Below are 21,095 nucleotides of genomic sequence, written 5' to 3' on the forward strand. Positions count from 1 at the left end.
GTTGGTTACCTCTAAGGGAGCACCCATACGACTATCAGCTGATTTCTTAACAGAAACTATGCAGGCCAGAGTGAGTGGCAAGAAATATTCAAACTGATGAATAGGGAGAACTTACAACCAAGATTACTACATGATCCCTAAATGTTTATGTAACATCATTTTATAATAGTTTACCTGTTCTCCATTCACTTCGGTCTCACTGGCCTTTCTGTTCTTGAACAGGCTAAGCTATTAGGAGACTTAGGAGCTTTTGCTTTAGTTATCGCCTCTCCTTAGACTTTTCCCCTCATCTCCAGCAAATTCAGATCTGATAGCATAAATAATCCAACCTTATAAATTTTCCCAATCATTCACTCTAAAGCAGCCACCCAATATCTATCATATCACCCTGTTTTAATTCTGCAGAGGACTCCTCACTATCTGATTTTTGTTTATTTCTTCATCTATTGAGTTGTCTCTCTCAATTAGAATACAGGGAACTTGAGAACAGGGAACTTGTCTTTTTCATCACTCTATTCCCTGAAGCTAGGACAAATGTTAACTGATTGATTGATTGATTCATTCATTCATTAGCAGGAAATGTGTAAAGTTGATATGAAGAAAACTATGAAACTTGACTATAGGAAAAAATAAATCCCTGGATATTTACCTGAAGAAAAAACAAGAACACTATCTCAAAAAGATATATACACCACCATGTTCATTATAACATCCTATATAATAAAAGCTTAATATGTTAAGTGTCTGGGCGACTGGTCCGTCGTTCAACCAATCAAAGTGTAATATGTTAATGACACAGTAAGGCAGCTCAACCACTCCCTATGATGTGCACTGACCACTAGGGGACAGATGCTCTGACTGGTAGGTTAGCATGCTGCTGGGGTCCAGCTTATTGGGACTGAGTGAAATGGGCAAGATACGCCCTGGAGCCCTTCCACAGTCCCTCCCTGGCTTGCCAACTTTCCGCGTTCCTCCCTGGTCCTGATAGTGCATGAGTGGGGTCTCTCGGCCTGGTCTGCACCCTCTTGCAATCCGGGAGCTCTTGGGGGAGGTCGGAGAGCTGGTTTCGGCCCAATCCCGCAGTCCAGGCTGAGAGACCATACTGGTGCCTCTACCAGTAGTTGTTTATAATAGCTAGGATGAGATAACATCCTAAGTGTGTATCAATGGATGAATGAATAAAAAAATGTGTTGAAGAAGTTTCTGCATTATTGAGAGTTTTTATAATAGTTGTCATGTATTTTTTCAACAGAAGTTCAACTGCCATCACAAGAATTTGATGACATTTTCTCCAGGGTAAAAGGATTTCTCATAACGGCAAGTTTTGAGAGTTGATTGGTAACACCATATAAAAAATTTTCTTCCTCAATCACTTTTGGTAAGAAGCATAGCATAGTTATGGAGAGCAAAGAGTTGGAGTCACAATTGTAGCAATAGCAACTACAATAACATTTATTTTCATTATGGTCAACATTTGAGTGTTCACTGTGCAACAGAACACAACTATTATAAACAATGTACATAAATGCACTCATTTATTCGCTTTATAATGTTACTAGAGGCCCAGTGCACAAAATTCGTACAGGGTGGGGGAGTGTCCCTCAGCCCAGCCTGCACCCTCTCCAATCTGGGACCCCTCGAGGGATGTTCAACTGCCCGTTTAGACCCGATCCCAGTGGGTATAGTTATGGAGATCCCGGGTGGGATCAGGTCTAAACGGGCAGTCGGACATCCCTCTCACAATCCAGGACTGCTGCCTCCCAACTTCTCGCCTGCCTGCCTTCCTGATTGCCCCTAGCTGCTTCTCCTGCCAGCTTGATCACCCCCTAACCACTCCCATGCCAGCCTGATTATTGTCTAACTGCTCCCCTGTCAGCCTGTTTGCCCCCAACTTCCCTCCTCTGCCAGCCTGGTCACCCCTAACTGCCCTCCCCTGCATGGTTGATTGCCTCCAACTGCCCTCCCTTGCAGACCTGGTCCCTCTCAACTTCCCTCCCCTGCTGGCCATCTTGTGGCCATATTATGATAAACGTAGGGGGCAAGATCTTTGACCACATGGGACAGCCATCTTGTGTGTTGGAGTGATGGTCAATCTGCATATTACTCTTTTTATTAGATAGGATAGAGGCCTAGTGCATGGGTGGGGGCCAGCTGGTTTTCCCTGAAGGGTGTCACAGATCAGTGTGGGTGTTCCCTTGGGGTGTGGGGTGGCCTTGGCGAGGGGCCTGTGGTGGTTTGCAGGCTGGCCACGCCCCCTGACGACCCAAGCAGAGGCCCTGGTATCTGGAATTTATTTACCTTCTACAATTAAAACTTTGTAGCCTGGAGGGGAGCCAAGCCTCCTGCTTGCTCCATGGCAGCAGCCATTTCTGTTTGGATTTGTTTATCTTCTATAATTGAAACTTTGTAGCCTTGAGTGGAGGCCTAGGCTGGCCAGGGTGTGTGCAATGCTTGGCTTCCTCCATTGCCGGGGAAACCCAAGCCTCTCAACTGCTCTGTGGCTGCAGCCTTCTTGGTATAGTGGAGTGATGGTTAATTTGCATATTACTCTTTTATTAGGTAGAACTAGATGCCTGTTGCAAGAAGATTCCTGCAAGAACAGGGCTTCCAGCGGGCTTCCCTCTTGCCACTGCCACCTCTCCCACCCCCCACCCCTGCGCTTTCCCTGCTGCCTCTGCCTCCCACCCCCCACCCCATGCTTTTTCTCCCACTGCCGCTACCTCGGCTCCTTCCCTGTCCCTGCGCTTTCCCTCTTGCCACTGCTGCCCAATGCTTTCCCTTTAGCTGCCACCCTGCACTTTTCCACCGCCTGCCCTGCCCACACTTTACCTCCCGCAGCTACCAAGCTTCCTGCTTTCCCTCCCTCTTCCTTCTATGCTGTCTTCAGTCTTCACTCCTTCCTCCCTCAGTGTATGCAAATTAACTGCCATCTTTTTGGGGTTAATTTATATACTCGCTCTGATTGGTTGTGGGCGTAGTGAAGGAATGGTCAATTAGTATTTTTCTCTTTTATTAGTGTAGATGATTTATTAGGTAGAATGATGTTGGTATTATCATCAGCCTCATTTGACGGAACATAGGGTTTAGAAAGATTAGGTTATTTTCTAAGTTCACATAGCTTAATAAATTTCTGAGAAGAAATGGTGGTAGTAGAGGTGGTGGGATGAACCTGAATTTCATCTTTCCCTTAACTAGAACAGTCCAGGCTATCCAGTAGGAGAAAACACCTCTGAGTATCAGTAGCTTAATCAATAGACACTACCAGTTCTGTGTGGGTTGGCAGTGTTAACTCAGAGACCCTGGATCACGTAAGTTTCATTTTGATACATGCTTTCACCATATGATCACTGATTACCATGTAGGCAAGAGTATACTACAGTGAGTGTAACTAAAATGAAATATGTGTGCTTGAAAATGCATTGTAACTAAAATGAAATATGTGTGCTTGAAAATAATTTTTCACATTTCACTGGCCAAAACAAGTAACATGCCATTCTCAATTTTAAGGTAGAAATGCACTTATGCCATGTACCTAGAAGTAGTCAAACCAAACTGTTTGGTATTAATGATTACCACAAACACTTGGACCCTGGGCAGGTCAGGCCTCACTTAGCCTCAGTTCTCCTACCCACAAAATGAGCACAATCATTTTGTAAGGATCCCTTGTGATATTCAAATAGGGATGTTAGTCACTGTTATGAAGAAGAAAGGTTGCACCCAACCAAAAATTCCCATCTGCTGAAAATCTTGGTGTACCATCACAGGTGGCTCTGGAGCTCTTCATACAGAACTGTCTTCAGAATGGTCTTTGTCCAATCTTTTTCCATGTGAATGTTTTTGTCACTCACACACCTGAAATTGTGAATGGTATAGCATACATTTCAATCAACAACATGCTATTGTCATAGTCCCAGTCCTGGGTAGAAAGCTCAGTCTGGTACCATCAGTTGTCCAAGTTCATGTTGAAAGATTTTTTACTACTTTGGCTTGAGCATGTGAGCTGGTGGTTGCCCATGTGAGTACTCCTTCCTCTATACTCTGAGCTCTAAGGTCATCAGTGCTGTTTACTTGGTATCTCTCAGTTTCACTCCACAGATCCTCACCAGGATGTCTGATTTGAGTCAGGCATAAGCTAAGCCATAGAGACTCCTTTGCCAATGAAGGAATGACAGATCTGAAGGTAGAACAAAAATATACCCTTAAAAAGAGCAATTCCTGCACTGCTGGGGTGGCTCAGTAGTTGAGCATGGACCTAAGAATCAGGAGGTCACTTCCTGGTTCACAGTTGGATTCCTGGTCAGGGCACATGGTCAGGTTGGGGGCTCATTCCCAGTAGGGGGCAGTCAATCAATGATTCTCACTCACCAATGATGTTTCTATCTCTCCCTCTCCCTTCCTGTCTGAAATAAACAAACAAACAAACAAACAAACAAACAAATAAAGCATTTTCCAAAGTTCCTTGAAAATAGTAGCAACAACTTTGCCAGAGCACTTTGCTGCTCCTCTCCTATGGGTGTTTTTTTTTTTTTTTTTTAAATATATTTTATTGATTTTATGCAGAGAGGAAGGGAGAGAGACAGAGAGTTAGAAACATTGATGAGAGAGTCATCGATCAGCTGCCCCTTGCACACCCCCCACTGGGGACATGCCCGCAACCAAGGCACATGCCCTTGACCGGAATTGAACCCGGGACCCTTCAGTCCCCAAGCCGACACTCTATCCATTGAGCCAAACCGGTCCCAGCTGGGTGTTTTTTTTTTTAGATTATTCCCTCATTTCCTAGACCCTATGATAGACTAGGCTGTGAACTTAGTCTGTGCATGCACCACGTTTTCATTTGGGTTTCACAGCAGGTGTGAGAATAAATGTTCTCAAAAAATGTTCACTGGTACTCAATAAATGTTCATTGCTTCTGAAGATTCTTGTGATGACTTCTTTGTAGACTTAGTGTCTAACTAGCAATTACGCTAAACTTTAGGCCCTAAGGTTTTTATGAAGCTAAAACAAGGCCAAAATGCAGGAGGGGAAAATAGAAGGGCGAGGAAAGGAGGACATTTCAGGCAGAGGGAGCAGGTGTACAGGCAGGAAAGCTCAAAGTGCCACTGAGCACGGGGACTGTATCACCTCCCAGGAAGGTTTAAACAGTAGGCTAAAGAGGGAGGTTGAAGCTAGATGCTAGTAGAGGGTTGGGGTTTACTGTCAAAGTCCAGAGGAAGTAACCGCAGGACTTCCATGGGGCAATGAAAAAAAATGCGTAAAAGAAACAGTGGTGCATCAAATACCACAGCCAAGAGCTCCAACAACTGAAAGGCAGGATGGGTGGAGAAAACACAGTAGGCTCCTAAAGCTTCCTCTTATTTATGAGCGCTCCTGTTTCACGTAGGTATTAGCTAGCTAAACGCTGACTTCTCTGACCCCGCCCCAACCCGCCAGGAGAGCTGGAGGAACCCCGCCTCGCTCCGTCACGTGGCCTGAAGCACCCTTGGTACGTGACCTACCTCAAGCTTGGCCAATCAGCCCCAGAAGGGGCAAACACGCAAGTCCCAGGGGCGGGAACACTAGTTCAGGTCGCCTCTTCTCGCGAGTCTTGCTGCTATCACGCCTCAGCCAAGATCTCGCGACGCTTGGGCGCTGCGGCGGTAGGAGGAGGACGGCGAAGGACGGAGTGGTGCCGCCACTACTTTCTGGCTCACTCCCTCGCTCTGTCGCCCGCCCCCTCCCTCCCTCCCCTCCCTTTCCCGGCCCTGGCCCGGGCTGCGGCCCCGGCCTTTTTGCTCTTGGGTCTTCTGCAGAGAGGATGTCGGGCTCGACGCTCCCCAGCGCTTTGGTCATCTCGCTGTTGCTGGTCTCCCTCCTCCCTGGGCCAGGCGCCGCTCAGAACGGTAAGCGGGCGCCGGAGCGGCCAGGCCTGAGTTGGTGCCGGAGCCAGGGGGAAGGAGCGGTTGGGAGAGTTTGAGGGGCTGCGGACCCGCGGGGAGAAGAGACGGTCGGGAGTTGGAGGCGCGGGAGTGAGAACTGGAGCCGCGGGGGCGTCGACCCGAGCCCGAGGATACTGCCGGCTTAGAGGCGCCACGTCGTGGGGCTCGTCGCTCTGAGGCAGGGAGGGAACACCCAGGAAGCCAAAGTGGGGAGCTGGAGTAGCGGGCGGACGAGGAGGGCACGCAGCTTTTAATGAAGGCGGACGGGAGCCCTGGCCGTGTGGCTCAGTTGGTTGAGCATTGGCCTGTGCATCAGATGCTGATTGGATTCCCTGTCAGGGCTCATCCGAGGTTGCGGGTTCGGTCCTTGGACCCGATGTTTCTCACATCGATGTTTCTTTCTCTCTCTCCTCCTCCCTTCCTCTCTCTAAAATCAATAATAATTTTTTTTTTTTTTAAATAAAGGCGGCATTTGTGTTTAAGGAGGAAAGGGCGAGTGGTGTCGGCGTGATCTGCAGGAGAGTGGAGGTCTGGAAATCAGGGGGTCGTAGGATTCTGCTGGGCCCCATAAGACAGGTGACATGTTCAAAAAATAAGGGAGGCGTTGGGGGAAAGTGCGTCCAGGAGAAAACTGAGCAGAATGCTAGTGTCCTAAGGAGGAGATGAAAAATCTGGGAGCCATGGATGTGGAGGTGGAGGGAAGGTGGGTGGAAAGCTAAGGGGGTGGGTTGACTGCAGTAGGGGATCTGGGAAGCGCTGCTTAGCTCTAAAGGAGATGGGGAAGATGGGGAAGAAGGCTGGGTTTGCTGAGATGGGTTGAATGTTGGGCATTCTAGAATAACGGTTGGAAGAGCAAAAAGGAGTTTCTAAATAACGAGAGGAAAAATGAGCAAAGGATGAGGAAGAAGGATTGTAACTGAGATAGGGAAAATATTAAGGAAAGAAGGGTGCCTGTAAGAGACGTGGAGGTGGGTGAAGACAGAAAATAAGGGAAGGGAGTAAAATGCAGGAAGCTGGCAGTGTAATGTTGGTTTGCAGTGTGGGGGATATATTAAGGAAGGGAGCAACTGAGTAGTGGCAAGCACTTATGATAGTGATTGGGCCTTTGGGAAGGCAGGGGCACATAGCTGGAACTGCAGTACGATTGAGGACAGTTACTGGAGAGAGGGAGATGGATGACAGTTTTAAGATCTAAAAGTTTCAAGACATAAAAAAGATTATTTCTGAGAACATAAAAGTATTACCAGGGATGTGTATAAGTGTAGTGCAAACGAGAGAATTGGATTTTGAGCTGAAGCTCTTTAGAGAAGGTGGAGAAATGGGGAATCATGGTGATACGGGATCTATGCAGGACAGAAAAGATTCTGATTGTTGAAGGCGTGTGTGATAATTCAGCTGCTGAATTGGTATTTCAGATAATTGTGAACAGGTTTCTGCTCTTGTGGAAACAACCTTTAAGAGATTTAAAAATATTTTTATAGGGGAGAATTTATGAGCAGTAGAAGAGAGTGAACAACTTATTTTTGCTAATCCTTCCATGCTTCTTTGTTGTTAGGCTAGATTACTCTTGTTAGAATAGCTGAAATTTAAATGACTCATTTAAAAAAGTGATAGAGCAAATGGAGTTAAGCATTCTAAGGAGAAATGCAGTCTTAAAATGCTTAAGATTACAGTGAACATTTATCTAATTAAGGATTGAAAAAATATGGACTAATTATAACTGTTTGTTGTACCACATTGGACCGTTCAAATCCTGTGTATGCTTTGATGGCCTTGAGTTATCACTGCCGGGATCGGGAAGGAAATATTTTCTGTCTATAGCATTGAATGTGTTAAGTATATTGGGTATTTTTCCTGTTTTTCCCCAAAGATGAGGTCACTGTGGAAGGCAGCATAGGGCTAGACTGATTTGTCTTACCAGTTTTTAGTTGTGTGTTAACAATATGACTTAAAGAAGCCCAATATTAATTTGAGCTGTTTGATATGTGGAAATAGCATGGTTTCATTTGGCACCAGAGAGGAGATATTCTTGATCTTAACATTAACATCTTTAATCTCTGCTAGCATAACATCTTTCAATGACTGATAATATAGCAGAATTGTTTCTTAGCAACTAAAGCAAGATTTTTGGATAGACCTTTAGACTTATCTGGCAGTTCTAAATATGGCACAGTGCATCCTTTTTCTTGAAATGGCTTAAGTTCAGTCACATGACAAGACTGGTAAAATGAAGCTGAGTTGCTAGTTGACCTAAAGGATTATGTAAATTTAATTAATGAAGATATGGCTATTTGAGTTATAATCCACATAGGTAAGGATACTTAAAAAAACAACTTTCTATAGCATAGTAAGATTCAAACTTCTATTGGTAATAGCCCTATAGAGTGACCTCAGGTCATGGAGTTTGTATTTTTTTTTTTTTAATTTTAAGTAAAAAATTAGAATATATTTATCAGACTTTTCAAAACTGTCATTCTTGAGATGTTTTTGTTTAAAGTTCCAGAAGCATTTACTTTGTCCTCAGTGATACTAGGGTTGTAAGAACTAACTGAAGCAAGGTTCTGAAAGAAAAGGGTGAAACTAAACTCTCAGGTGAAAAAAAATAGAGAATGTCTGTAGATGGGAGGGTGGTCTACTGCACTGTCTGTTCCGACAGCAAGGATTCCTTTCTCATATCCCTCCAGAGCTCTGCAGTGGAGCGTGCTTCTCAGCTTGTACAGGACCCTCTTCTGTTAAAGCAAAAATTGATACAGTGCACATGTAACTGGAACTCTACTAGAACTTTGTCAGCTTTATTTCATTTGATTCACTCAATGGCAGCTAATGGTGTATGCTCTGTACCACACAGGCTCCTCTGGAGTTAGATGATTAGATCCCAGTCCCTTTATTCTTTAGTGGTATGATCATGGGCAAGTTATTTAATTATCTTGACTCTTGATTTCCTCATCTTTTCTGATGCGGGTTGGACCTGGTGAAGAACCAAGGCAGTGGCAGTGACTCCAGAGGTGGAGGAGTCTGTGAGTTTGTATTTTCTTTATATATTTTATTGAGGTTTTTTTTTTTTTTTTTTTTTTTTAACAGAGAGGAAGGGAGAGGGATAGAGACTTAGAAACATCAATGAGAGAGAAACATCGATTAGCTGCCTCCTGCACACCCCCTATTGGGGATGTGCCTGCAACCAAGGTTGACCAGAATCGAACCAGGGACCTTCTGTCCTTCAGGCTGACACTCTAGCCACCAAGCCAAACCGGTTAGAGTTGTATTTTCTTAAAGTGCTTCAGAAATGGATATCATGATGTTGAAATGTTAGAGTATCTATTTAAAATGATGACTTAAAAAAACAGCAACACCCAAACCTTTATGTTTCTGGATTGGATATGTGGTAGTTTAAATTGAATATAGATATTTTTCAAAAGGTCTGTTTCATTATTCATAAAAGGAAGAATTTGAACTGGATGACCCTCAAGATCTCCTCCAGCTGTGACCCATTACCATAGAGATTCAAGGCTTTCATTCAGATTTGGTTTCTCATCCAAATATTTAAACTTGTAGGATGACAGTTGTTGTTGTTGTTTGTTTTTAAAAAAATATATTTTATTGATTTTTTACAGAGAGGAAGGGAGAGAGATAGCTAGAAACGTCGATGAGACAGAAACATGGACCAGCTGCCTCTTGCACACCCCCTACTGGGGATGTGCCCGCAACCAATGTTCATGCCCTTGACTGGAATCGAACCTGGGACCTTTCAGACTGCAGACTGACGCTCTACCACTGAGCCAAACCGGTTTCGGCAGGATGACAGTTTTAAGTAAAATCTTTAAAGTTGATTTTTGTATGTAATAAGATAAATGTAGTTCATTGTAAAGGAAGAAACTTGTCCTAAAAGTAACCCTCCTATTTAGACTTGCCAAGAGCTTTAAAATTAAAATTAAATGAATGTAAGCCAAGCATTATTATATGGTAGTCGAGAGCATAGTCTTTGGATCCTGACATACCTGGATTTGAGTCCCAACTCTCTGTAGCACATGTGTCAAACACAAGGCCCGCGGGCCAAATTCAGCCCGCCAGGCCTTGCAATGTGGCCCGCACCGCGCTGTCATCACTGCACTCCGCTGTCAGTTTATGACATTGTCAGTTTATGACTGTTCAGTAAACCATTTGGCCCGCGATTTAGGCTGGATTTTAGATTTTGGCCCCTTCTCTGATTGAGTTCGACACCCCTACCCTGTAGCTAAGTGACCTTGAGTAAGGTGCTTAATACTTTCAAGCCTCAGTTTTATCATCTGTAAAATATAAATTTTTTAATATTTATAATGTCAATCCCATAGGGATGGTATGAGGATTAATGAAATAATGGCCATCAAGCACTTAGATTTCTGCCTTGTATATAATCTCAGTAGGGTTTATATTTTTACTGTATATAATACTTGTTACTATATGTTACTATAATGTAACATACTATGCTACATTACTTTATGTATTTAATCAATATTGAGAGCGAGTATTTAGTATGTACAGTTCTGTTAACTGTACATACTAAATACTCACTCTCAATATTGAATAAATGTTAGCTATTACTACTATAATACTTTAAAAAGTAGCATTATTAATTAGTTATTTTTTTATGTATATATTGAACATTTGATTGTTAATGCTGTCATCTTGAATGCAATTAAGTAGGCTATTTGAAGGTCCCAGAGAGTTGCACTTTTGCATATGTAACTTTAAGAAAAGTGAGAAGCAATACTGCAATTTCAGATTCTGGTGAGGAAGTTTGCATTTTTATTTCCTTGTCTTGGAATAAATAAGCCTCCCGTCTCTCAGACAACTGACCAAAGTGTCACTACTGACATGATGGAGCACCCAAGCATGAGAAATTAGTCAGGGGTCTAGGATGGAAAGGTCATGTTACTATATCGAGATCTGTTGGTGGGCTCTTAGTGTTTGTTTTTCAAGGTTACTGAATTCATATTAGTGATGCAGATGGTTTTAGACATAGATCTGACTTTGAGTGAATTTTACAAATGCTCATGAGAAATTAGACTGTTTTGTCTTAAAGGAATCCTTTATTTTTCTCAATACAATTTTGATATGAAATATTTTCTGTTGTGGAGTATACAACTAGACAGTAATAAAAGGCAAATTGTTATTTTATTATTCTTACTTAAAAAATAATTGTTTAACTGGGCCTGCAAAGATGACCATGTTTGATTAGAAAAGTACTCTGTCATTTTGGACATTGTTTTTCATTTATTTAGTTCCTTCCTTCCTTCCTTCCTTCCTTCCTTCCTTCCTTCCTTCCTTCCTTTCTTCCTTCCTTCCTTCCTTCCTTCCTTCAATTTATTTATTTCAGTGTTACATGTATGTGTCCATATTCCTCCATTGCATCCCCCCCTCCCCCCCGCCCCCCCTATCTCCCCTCTCATGCCCTCACCTCCCTATTGTCTGTGTCCATTGGTTATGCTTTTATGGATTGAGGTACTTTTCAAAGTAAGATGTTTCATATGCAAAATCTGAAACTTTGTTGGATGTATAAAATGGTGTGTTTTTATTTATTTGTTTTAATCCTTACCTGAGGATATGTTTTTATTTATTTTTAGAGAGTGAGAGGAAGGGAAAAAGAGAGAGGGAGAAACATGGATGTGAGAGAGAAACTTTGATCCACTGCCTCTCACAAGTGCCCTGACCTGGGATTGAACCCACAACCTAGGTATGTGCCCTGAACCAGATCGAACCTGCAACCTTCTTGGTGTATGGGGACAGCGCTCCAACCAACTGAGCCACCTGGCCAGGGCAAAGGTTCCTTCCTTCCTTCCTTCCTTCCTTCCTTCCTTCCTTCCTTCCTTCCTTCCTTCCTTCCTTCGGGAAGGAGATAAGGTGCTGATTTCTATACAAATGTATGTAGAAAAACAACGAATAACTATGTTAAGTAACGTGCAAGGGAGTGTTCAGTAAAAGTTTGAATAAAGTTTTGCAAAGACATTTTAAAAGAAGTGAATTCTGTGAAAAATATACTGATGCATTCTATTCAGTTCTTTACAGTGAGAACACAATCTGGACAGGGTCAGAAGTGGAGAATGAAGTTGTAAGAGAAAGGGGAAGAGAAGAAAGGTATAGTAGTGCTAGGAGAAAAGCAGGAAGTAAGAATGAGGAATGAGTTTTATTTTATTTTTATTATTTTAAAAAATTATATTTTTTGTGTGTGTGTATGTGTGTGTGTATATATATATATATATATACACACACATATTTATTTATTTATTTATTTATTTATTTATTTATTTATTTATTTTACAGAGAGGAAGGGGGAGGGATAGTTAGTTAGAAACATCCCTTACAGGAGATGTGCCTGCAACCAAGGTACATGCCCTTGACTGGAACCGAACCTGGACCTTTCAGTCCACAGGCCAATGCTCTATCCACTGAGCCAAACAGGTTAGGGCATGAATTTTATTTTTTGAGGAGTATCTGGAAAAATAAAACCTATCATAAAGACTAAGGAGACAAAGGATCTCTAAAGTAAATTCACCCATCAAAATTAAAATAATAGTGCAAATTATGTCGTGTGAACAGTTGGCTTTCAGTGTGTCTCTTTAAACATTTTATATGAATTTTTAAAAATGCCATTGATGATATGGAGTTTAATTTTAACCACCTTAGATAAATGCTTTATAAAATTTGTGAGGTTTTGTGAAATTACTTTTTCCCCAGAATTCCCAATTTTAGTTGGTAAGGATTAGCTTTGGGAAGGCAGGAGACCTCTGCAGTTGACTAATTGATTATAAAGTATTGCATTTAATAGATATAAATTTATTTCTGAATATGAAGTGAAATACTCTGGTGATCCTATATAAAAAGATTAATCTAGTGATATTGATGTCTAAATTTAAAAAATTGAATAAATATATAAATAAAATTTCTGTTTTTCAAGAGTTTATTCAGTTTAGGAGAGGGAGCCAAAATTTGTACATAACTTCAACTTACTGTTATCTAATATGGAAAGTAGGCTTAACTTTCTTTTTTGTTTGCTTCTGTATATATACAACATATACATTTATTAATCCAACCTATTTAAGTTGAGATTATTTTTATCTAATCATTCAAAACTTTTAATTGTTCTTTTGTGTGGAAATGGAGTTTACTGAATATTCAAAAAATATTCTAAGTTTCTACATTTATTTGCATACAGTAAGTTAGTGGCAGACATAGTTAATGTTCTTCAGGCACCACTCATTTTTTTGTTTTGTTTCTGATTTTTGTAGTGTTTCAAATTAAAATAAAAACAAAGAAAACAAAACACCTCAGTCTTATCTATTAAAGGAGACTGGTCAGCTTTGATGGAAACAGTGTGTGTTAAGTTTCTTGTATTAAAAAGTACTGAGTGACTCTTGCCTTTTGGCCACCGACATGCCATCCAGACTGAGGAAGACCTGGAAACTTTGGGTCCACAGCCACATCCCACTGCCCCATCGGCAAGCACAGGAAGCACCTGGGGGCTGGTGGCTTGCATCATCACAGGATCAACTTCGGCAAGTATCATCCAGGTTACTTTGGGAAAGTTGGTATGAGGCATTACCACTTAAAGAGGAACCAGAACTTCTGCCCAACTGTCAACCTTGATAGACTGTGGACCCTGGTCAGTGAGCAGAAACGGGTAAATGCTGCCAAAAGCAAGACTGGAGCTGCTTCTGTCATTGATGTGGTGTGATTGGGCTACTACAAAGTTCTGGGGAAGGGAAAGCTCCAAAACAGCCTGTCATTGTGAAGGCCAAGTTCTTCAACAGAAGAGCTGAGGAGAAGATTAAGGGTGTTGATGGGGTCTATGTTCTGGTAGCTTGAAGCTTCATGGAGGGAAGTTAATTAAAATGTCCACAAGTAAAAAAAAAAAGTACAGAGTGGTAGTAATTAATAATTGTATTTTTATGTATCTTTTGTATTTTTAAAAGACCTCTAAATCTCTCCATTGTAGTTGAACAAAATAACCAGAGTGTTAACCTTAATTAAATCTGGGAAAGTTCCTAGATTAATATTCCTTGCATTTTTGAAAACAATTATGGACTAACCTTTTTTCTAAATCTTAATTCTTATATGCTTTATGGTATTTTCCAGAGGTATATCAATTTAGATATGCTTCCTTCACTTTGTTTATCTCAATTTAAATTATTGTTATACCCAAGTATTGCTTCAAATTGACTATGAATTGTAAATGAGTTGATGTGATATCTGAAAAGTGTTAGTGTTCTATATATTATGTAAGGTTCTATTATTAGAAAACATTATGTTCTAAATTATACCAATAGCTGTAGTCATATCCAAATGTATTTCTCACTTTCTTAAAATGATTAAATATAAAATACAAGGCAAAATGTCAAGTCCTATTCTGATAGAATAACAAAGCAAGATGTCCCATATGCTAAAAAACAGATAAGAGTGTGGTTCCATATATAAATTATTATGCTATTGATTTTTTTTCTTCCTGAATGTATTTGAAAACCACTGGACTAGATGATGTCTAAATTCTCTTACAATTCTAAAATTATACAACTCTATTTATTGGCTTTTCAGCTTGGGTACTGCCTCTAATGGGTACAGGGCTTGGAGAATACTTGCTGTTTTAATAAGTTGTTAGAAACTTGTTTTTTAGAAATAAGAAAAATTGACTTTGAGGCTTTCATGTTTTGAAATCCAACTTCCTATAAACCTACTTCAGACAATAGTTGCAGCTCTTGTTTCAAGGAAGGCAGAATGGTGTCTGTTATAGAGATCTCATAGTGTGAATTAAACAATTAAGAAATGAAAATCACTGCTAGGTAGATAGATATTTTGTGTTCTCTCTGTTGATTGAAAAGTAATTGACTATTGAAGAGGCAATAAAGAGACAGTGCAGAACACTTAATTATATTTTTATGTATGTATCTTTTGAGGATGTTTGTTTTCTATTTATGTATCTTTTGAGGATGTTTGTTTTCTATTTATGACTTAGTTTCTCCTTTCCCTTTTTTATTTTTAAAAGATCTCTAAACCTCTCCATTGTAGTTGAACAAGACAACCAAAGTGTTAACCTTAATTAAATCTGGGAAGTTTCTAGATTAATATTCCTTATAAACAGTTTGTAAAAGTCTCAAATTATATATTTACTCATGTTCCTTATTTATATCTGTTAGGTCCATTTAATTGCCCCTCTTTATTTTTACATTTTTTGTTATAATTTCATCTAAACAGTAGAAAATGTGTGTGTGTGTAGGAAGCTAATATGCAAGATGTCCCCACAAAAGTTCATTTGGGAGACTGGGAGTTCTTTCACTTGCTATGACGTGCATTAACCACCAGGGGGCGGTGCAGAACAAAGGAAGGCCCTGGTCGGCAGTGGGAAGGCCCTGATAAGCCCTGATCACCTGCCAGGCCTAGGGACCCTACCCGTGAATGAATTTTGTTCACCAGGCCTCTAATAATGTAATAAACTCCCATGTAATCATCATCTAGTTTAAAGAGTAATCAGCTACATCATTGCTGTTTATTAATGTAAAAATAACCCAAAATGTTAACATTACAAACTAACATTTTCTAGATACTGTAACATATTCATATGTAATCATGGTGAAATGATTTTAAAAATCTAAAAGCTGTTTAGTAAAAGGCTTTCAAACTTTTGTTTATGGGCTAGAGAAATAGATTTTATTTATGACTAAATATGTGCAGAATACATAATACTTTGTGAAACAGTACTTATCCTTTTTAGTAGTGTATTTAAAAATTGTGACCTTCTGAATTAATTTTATAATTCATTAATTGGTCAGACATTTTTGAAAAATAGAATTTTCAAGTATTGAGTAGTTTTGTTTTTTTTGTTTTGTATTTTTACTAGAGGCCCAGTGCATGAAATTCATGTATAGGTAGGGTCCCTAGCAGCTGCCAGCTGCCAGCTGGAGCCTCCCTTCCCTGCTGCCGGTTGGGGCCTTGCTTTGTTCTGTGCTGCCACCTGGTGGTCAGTGCACGTCATAGTGAAGATTGAACTCCTGGTCGGTGGAACTCTCGAGGGGACACTTTGCATATTAGGCTTTTATATATATAGATACCCTATATAGTCTGGAACAATTTGAAAATTTTTGTAAACCCAGTAAAGATTTTCATGAGGCATTTATCAGTAACATCAACATGTACTGTTACTAGTCATTTTAGTAAAGAAAATACATTTTAGTAAAGTATTATTGAATTAGTACATTAGCCATTAATTATATAATTTTGATATTTGTTAACCCTATTTGAATTTGGGAAAAAAGGGAACTACAGTATTTGAATATCATAATCAAAGCATAAGTTTTCCAGTAAGTTTAATTGTCCTTTCTTTTACATTAGAACTTAGGTTCTTTATTCCCTAGCCCCTGTCTTGAATTCCCTAGCCCCTGTTGAATATGGAGGCTGCGAGGCTACAAATTTATTCTGAGCTGAATATTTACTCTGATGCTGCTGTTTGAGGCACAATTTCTGATGAGTACAGAATGACTTGAACACTGGCCGAAGAGAAGTGGAACCATCACTGAAGAACCATTTGCCTTTCTTGTTTAAGTTCTAGAGAAGATTATTTTCTCATTTTTAGACATTGTTTCTTGGAGGAAATAAAGGCAACAAGATGTCTAGAGTTGGTAATTGTGAAATACTTCTCAATTCATAGATTGAAGGAAAGTACTATATTTAACTTAGGATTTTTTGATTGAAGGAGTATGTTAAGTTTAAATAGGAGTTTTTTATTACACAAGTTTAGCAGGTTGGAAACCATTGGGAAGCAACTGGAAAAAATAGCATAATAAGCTCCAGCATTGAAATTATTTGTTAATGCTGAATCTCAAGTCATTAATCAAGGAAGATGAAATAAATGGCCCTAATGCAAACCAGGAAACTGCTACCTGGAAAAAAGCAACTATAGAGATTTCAAGTAACTTACAGTGAACTGTAATTGAATTACATTTAGACAAATAACATAGTGATCACATATCAAAATTATTAACAGTGTAATTTTTCACAGTAGGATTGAACTCCAAATAACATTTTCAACCACATTTAAGGAAAGTTGCAGATCATTCTACATAGATGGTAGGTAGCATAAGATTTAGGAGAAAAGCCTGAGCAATTAAAATTAGGAAAAGGGAACACTGGAGCCGGGGGAGGGCCAGGGGGGAGATGTGATTATCTATTAATACCTTCAAGGTAGCAGTATAAATGAAGTAAGGGAATTAGGCAGTCTCCAAAGATGGATGAGATGTATCAAAGAGCAATGGCCTAGAGCACAGGGAAGAAAAGCATAACTTTAGTATCAAGAAGATGATTTTAATGAAACTAGCAGAAGAATAGAGTTATTTGTACTCAGAGTCATTATAAGTAGGACAAAGAGCTGGTTGAGAGGGACTTCATATATATCTAGTACAGTATATGCAACCCGTCAGTACTGTACTATTTTTTTTCCTAAATATAAATACCTATAATAAAGTTTAACTTATAAGTTCGGCAATTTTTAAAAATATATATTTTATTGATTTTTTACAGAGAGGAAGAGGGAGGGATAGAGAGTCAGAAACATCGATGAGAGAGTCATCGATCAGCTGCCTCTTGCAACACCCCCCCCCCCCCCCCTTCCACTGGGGATGGGCCCGCAACCAAGGTACATGCCCTTGACAGGAATCGAAACCTGGATCTTTCAGTCTGTAGGCCGAAGCTCTATCCACTGAGCCAAACCAGTTTTGGCTAAGTTAGGCAATTTAATGGGTAGAAGATTCATTCTTTTTGTTGTTGATATTAATCCTCACCGGAGGATATTTCCCCCCCGTTGACTTGTAGAGTGGAAAAGAGAAGTAGAGGGGGAGAGAGAGACATACTGATTGGTTGCCTCCTATATGTGCCCTGACCAGGTCTGGGGATCAAACCTGCAACCCAGATGGGTGCCCTTGACCGGGAATCAAATCCATGACCCTTCAGTTCATGGGCTGATGCTCCAACCACTGAACCACATGGCTAGGGTAGAAGATTCATTCTTAACTAGATCTTAGAAACCTCAGCATATTTTTTCTCTTTAAATTGAGAATGAACTTTCACTTAAAGGGAACACTTTAAGACTTTGGCAGATTCGAATTGCCAGCATTACTGCTATTGTGCTTGGGGCCATTATTAAGAAAACAAGGGTTTCTTGAACATATCAGGACAGTCCCATCTGATAACCTAGATGACTACGGAATAACTGATGGGTTGCATGTACAATGTGGTTATTCTAGACTAAGGGATGATTCACACCCTGAGAGAAATCTGGCAGGATGATGGTAGATTTCATTACAGTGCTCAGAAGAGCATGCAGGTTTAAAGTTTATGAATTATTTATTTCTGAAACTTTCCATTTTAACATTTTCAGATCATGGGTAACTGAAACCACAGAAAGTGAAACCGTGGATAAGGGGGACATACTGCACTTCTTTTAGGAGCTCAATAGGAGAAAAAAGCATTATGGAAATCCATATGGAATAAAATGGACTTTCCAGAAGTTTTGATGGGTTCAATTATTAGTTTGTGTTTAACTCTATAGTTCTTTGATTATGAATTCCAGAAAAATGGTAGATTAACTTTGGAATTCATTAAAATGAATTTCAATTCTGTCTTGTAGTACTTGCCCGTGACACAGGCTGTGAAAGAATTCACAACTACAAGAAGAGATGAATGCAGGGAAGTTTATTTTACTTTCCCCAAAGGAAAAGGGCCAGTGCATTGCTAATCAATAAAAAGGCAAATAACAAGAACTCCGACATTTAAATCTTTGGACAAGGAAGAGAGGGGGTGTTTTAGGCTGCTGCTCTTGACATCAGGGGTGTTGTCTTTGTTAGTTCTTCAGGAGACAATCCTGGCAGATGTCCTAGGGAGGTGTCTCATTAATTTTTTCTCAAATATTAAAATGTTCTCTCAGCAAAAGTTATGAAGAGTTCAAAAGAGGCTTGTTTGAAGGGGAAGGGGTAAGGGAACTTTTACTAATTATCCCTGAGTTGTAAAATCAGCGGGGAGGAAAGGTATGTATGCAAGAATGTAACCTTGAGAGTAGTTGATCTTGTCTCCGTCAGTTTGAACAGAGGGGCTGTTTGAACCAGAGGAGCCAACATCTTTGGATTTAGTTATCAGGTGCTTCTCATAAATTGTGGAATGCTATAGCAAAGAAAAAGAAAGGCCCCCTTCCCCCCATCCTAACAATACTTAAAACAGGATTCTGTTAATTATGTCTTTCAGAAGTAACTTTTTTGTTTAGTTACCAAAAATATAGGCTATGAATTATTTCCAATCTGTGTTTAACTCAGAAAAGCCTAAGTTTCATGAAAGTTCACTCACTATGGCTCTTGGAAATTAGGCTTGTTCTTTTTTTTATGGTAAATGTCACCTATTAAGAAAGCCTTATCATGTGGAAAAGAACACTTCCATACCAATTCTAAGACTTTAGTCAGAATTCTGATGGAAGCTGTTTATTCTTTATGAGTGGGAGCTGGTGCTGTAATATTTTGATATAGATGGGGGCACAATTTAATTAGTTCAGAGAGTGTAGAGTTGCCAGATGAAATGCTGGACGCCCAGTTATATTTGAATTTCAGAAAAACAATTTTTTATCTTTTTTTTTTTTTTTGCTAAGTTTGGCAATCCTAGGAGAATGTCTTTTATTGTTTATTTTGGCTATCCATTTAGAACTTAAGTGACAAAGAGTTTTGCAATTTGGTGAGTTTTTATGTATTAAAAATTGTTTAAAAATAAGTTTATATAACAAAATTATGTTACACTGCAAACTTTGTATGAGAAAATGTAGTTTAGAGTAGTAGTATTACTTTTCTGGCTATGTTGCATTTATATATATTTTCAATTCTGTTCTTTTTATTTGACAGACTAAGCTTTTCATTTATTCTCTAAAAGTTAACGTTTTCAGGAATGATGTGAGCAGAGGGCATCAGACTGTTTTTCTTTTTTTAATTTTAGTATTTCCCCATTTCTCTCCTTACCAAAAAGATGTTAAAATTTAGGGCTGTTGCCTGAGGGTGTATGATAAAGATGTTTCTGAGACTGTTGGTTCAAGAATTATCCTTTTTCAGGTTTTTGCTTAGGGGCTTGTAATATATTTGCATTCTTGGTTTGGAAAAAGAGGTATGAATGAAGTTTGACTGGCCACGCTCTTTTCTTCCGAGTGGGTTTAGAATTTCATTTGCTGAATTGTGTCCTTGATTTAGAGAGTTAAAGAAAGTGGATGTTAGCTTTGCAGACTAGGGATGTGATATATTTATCGTTAAGTTTCAATACTAAGAAAAATCATGGTTTCATAAGCTTTATTATAAGGCCTTTAACCAGAGATGTGTCACTGCTTTTTGGTAATTCAGTGTAAGATATACCTTCTTTCCTTTTGGTACGAACCATGGTGCAATGGCTGTAAGAATAACAAGAACTGGCCGAGACTGGTTTTGCTCAATGGATAGAGCGTGGGGACTGAAGGTTCCTGAGTTCGATTCCGGTCAAGGGCATGTACCTTGGTTGCGGGCATATCCCCAATGGGGGGTGTGCAAGAGGCAGCTGATCGAAGACTCTCTCTCATTGATGTTTCTAACTCTCTATCTCTCTCCCTTCCTTCTGTACAAAATCAATAAAACATATATATTTTTTAAAAAAAGAAAAAAGAATAACAAGAATTGAATAATCTAATAGGTTCCAGAGTGAGTGATAATTGATACTGTTGTGAATAACCTTGTTGGTTATTATTTAACTGGAAAGAAGCTAAGGGAAGGCCAAATAGACATATCCCCAGTAAAGTCTGTGTGACTTAGGGAAGGTACACATTTGCAGTCACACTTGGGAACAGGTTCATTGGCCAAAATAGGCATGGCCACTGCAAGCAAAGGAAGATCAGATACATAAGCTCTCTTTTGCTCTCTCTTACTTGTGCTTGTCTCCTATGCTCCTGCATCCGCCCATACAGTGGACTGATGGACTGGAACTAGCCTGATGCTGTGTGGGACCCAACTCCACCAAGGAAAATAAACTTTGGACACTGGCTTTGCCTTTAGTTAGCTCTTCTGAACCCCCGGTTGCACTTCTTCTGGTACTGGTTAAGGAAAATGGAACTTTAGGAGTGCAGGGATGTGATTCTATGCAAGTAAAAATTACTCATTCTCCCGT

At 39.8% G+C, this 21,095-nt stretch overlaps 1 protein-coding gene and 1 pseudogene across 3 annotated transcripts in view; both read left to right on the forward strand.

Annotated features, from left to right (window-relative positions):
- The first annotated feature begins 5,746 nt into the window (after positions 1 to 5,746).
- NPTN (neuroplastin) overlaps positions 5,747 to 21,095 on the forward strand; it is a 77,434-nt gene continuing 62,085 nt past the window's right edge. For both annotated transcript variants that reach the window (XM_084906104.1, XM_084906105.1), the window contains exon 1: positions 5,747 to 5,882. In XM_084906104.1, coding sequence (XP_084762230.1) covers positions 5,798 to 5,882 — 85 coding nt within the window. In that variant the 5' untranslated portion in view covers positions 5,747 to 5,797. The remainder of the gene's footprint in view (positions 5,883 to 21,095) is intronic.
- On the forward strand, positions 5,755 to 17,041 carry LOC311633740 (large ribosomal subunit protein uL15-like; annotated as a pseudogene). The gene is made up of 3 exons (XR_014797082.1): positions 5,755 to 5,882; positions 12,216 to 12,353; positions 13,181 to 17,041. The product of XR_014797082.1 is annotated as a large ribosomal subunit protein uL15-like (transcript).

The sequence above is a fragment of the Pipistrellus hanaki genome, assembly GCF_964339955.1.
Source record: "Pipistrellus hanaki genome assembly, chromosome: 1".
NCBI classification, from domain to species: domain Eukaryota; kingdom Metazoa; phylum Chordata; class Mammalia; order Chiroptera; family Vespertilionidae; genus Pipistrellus; species Pipistrellus hanaki.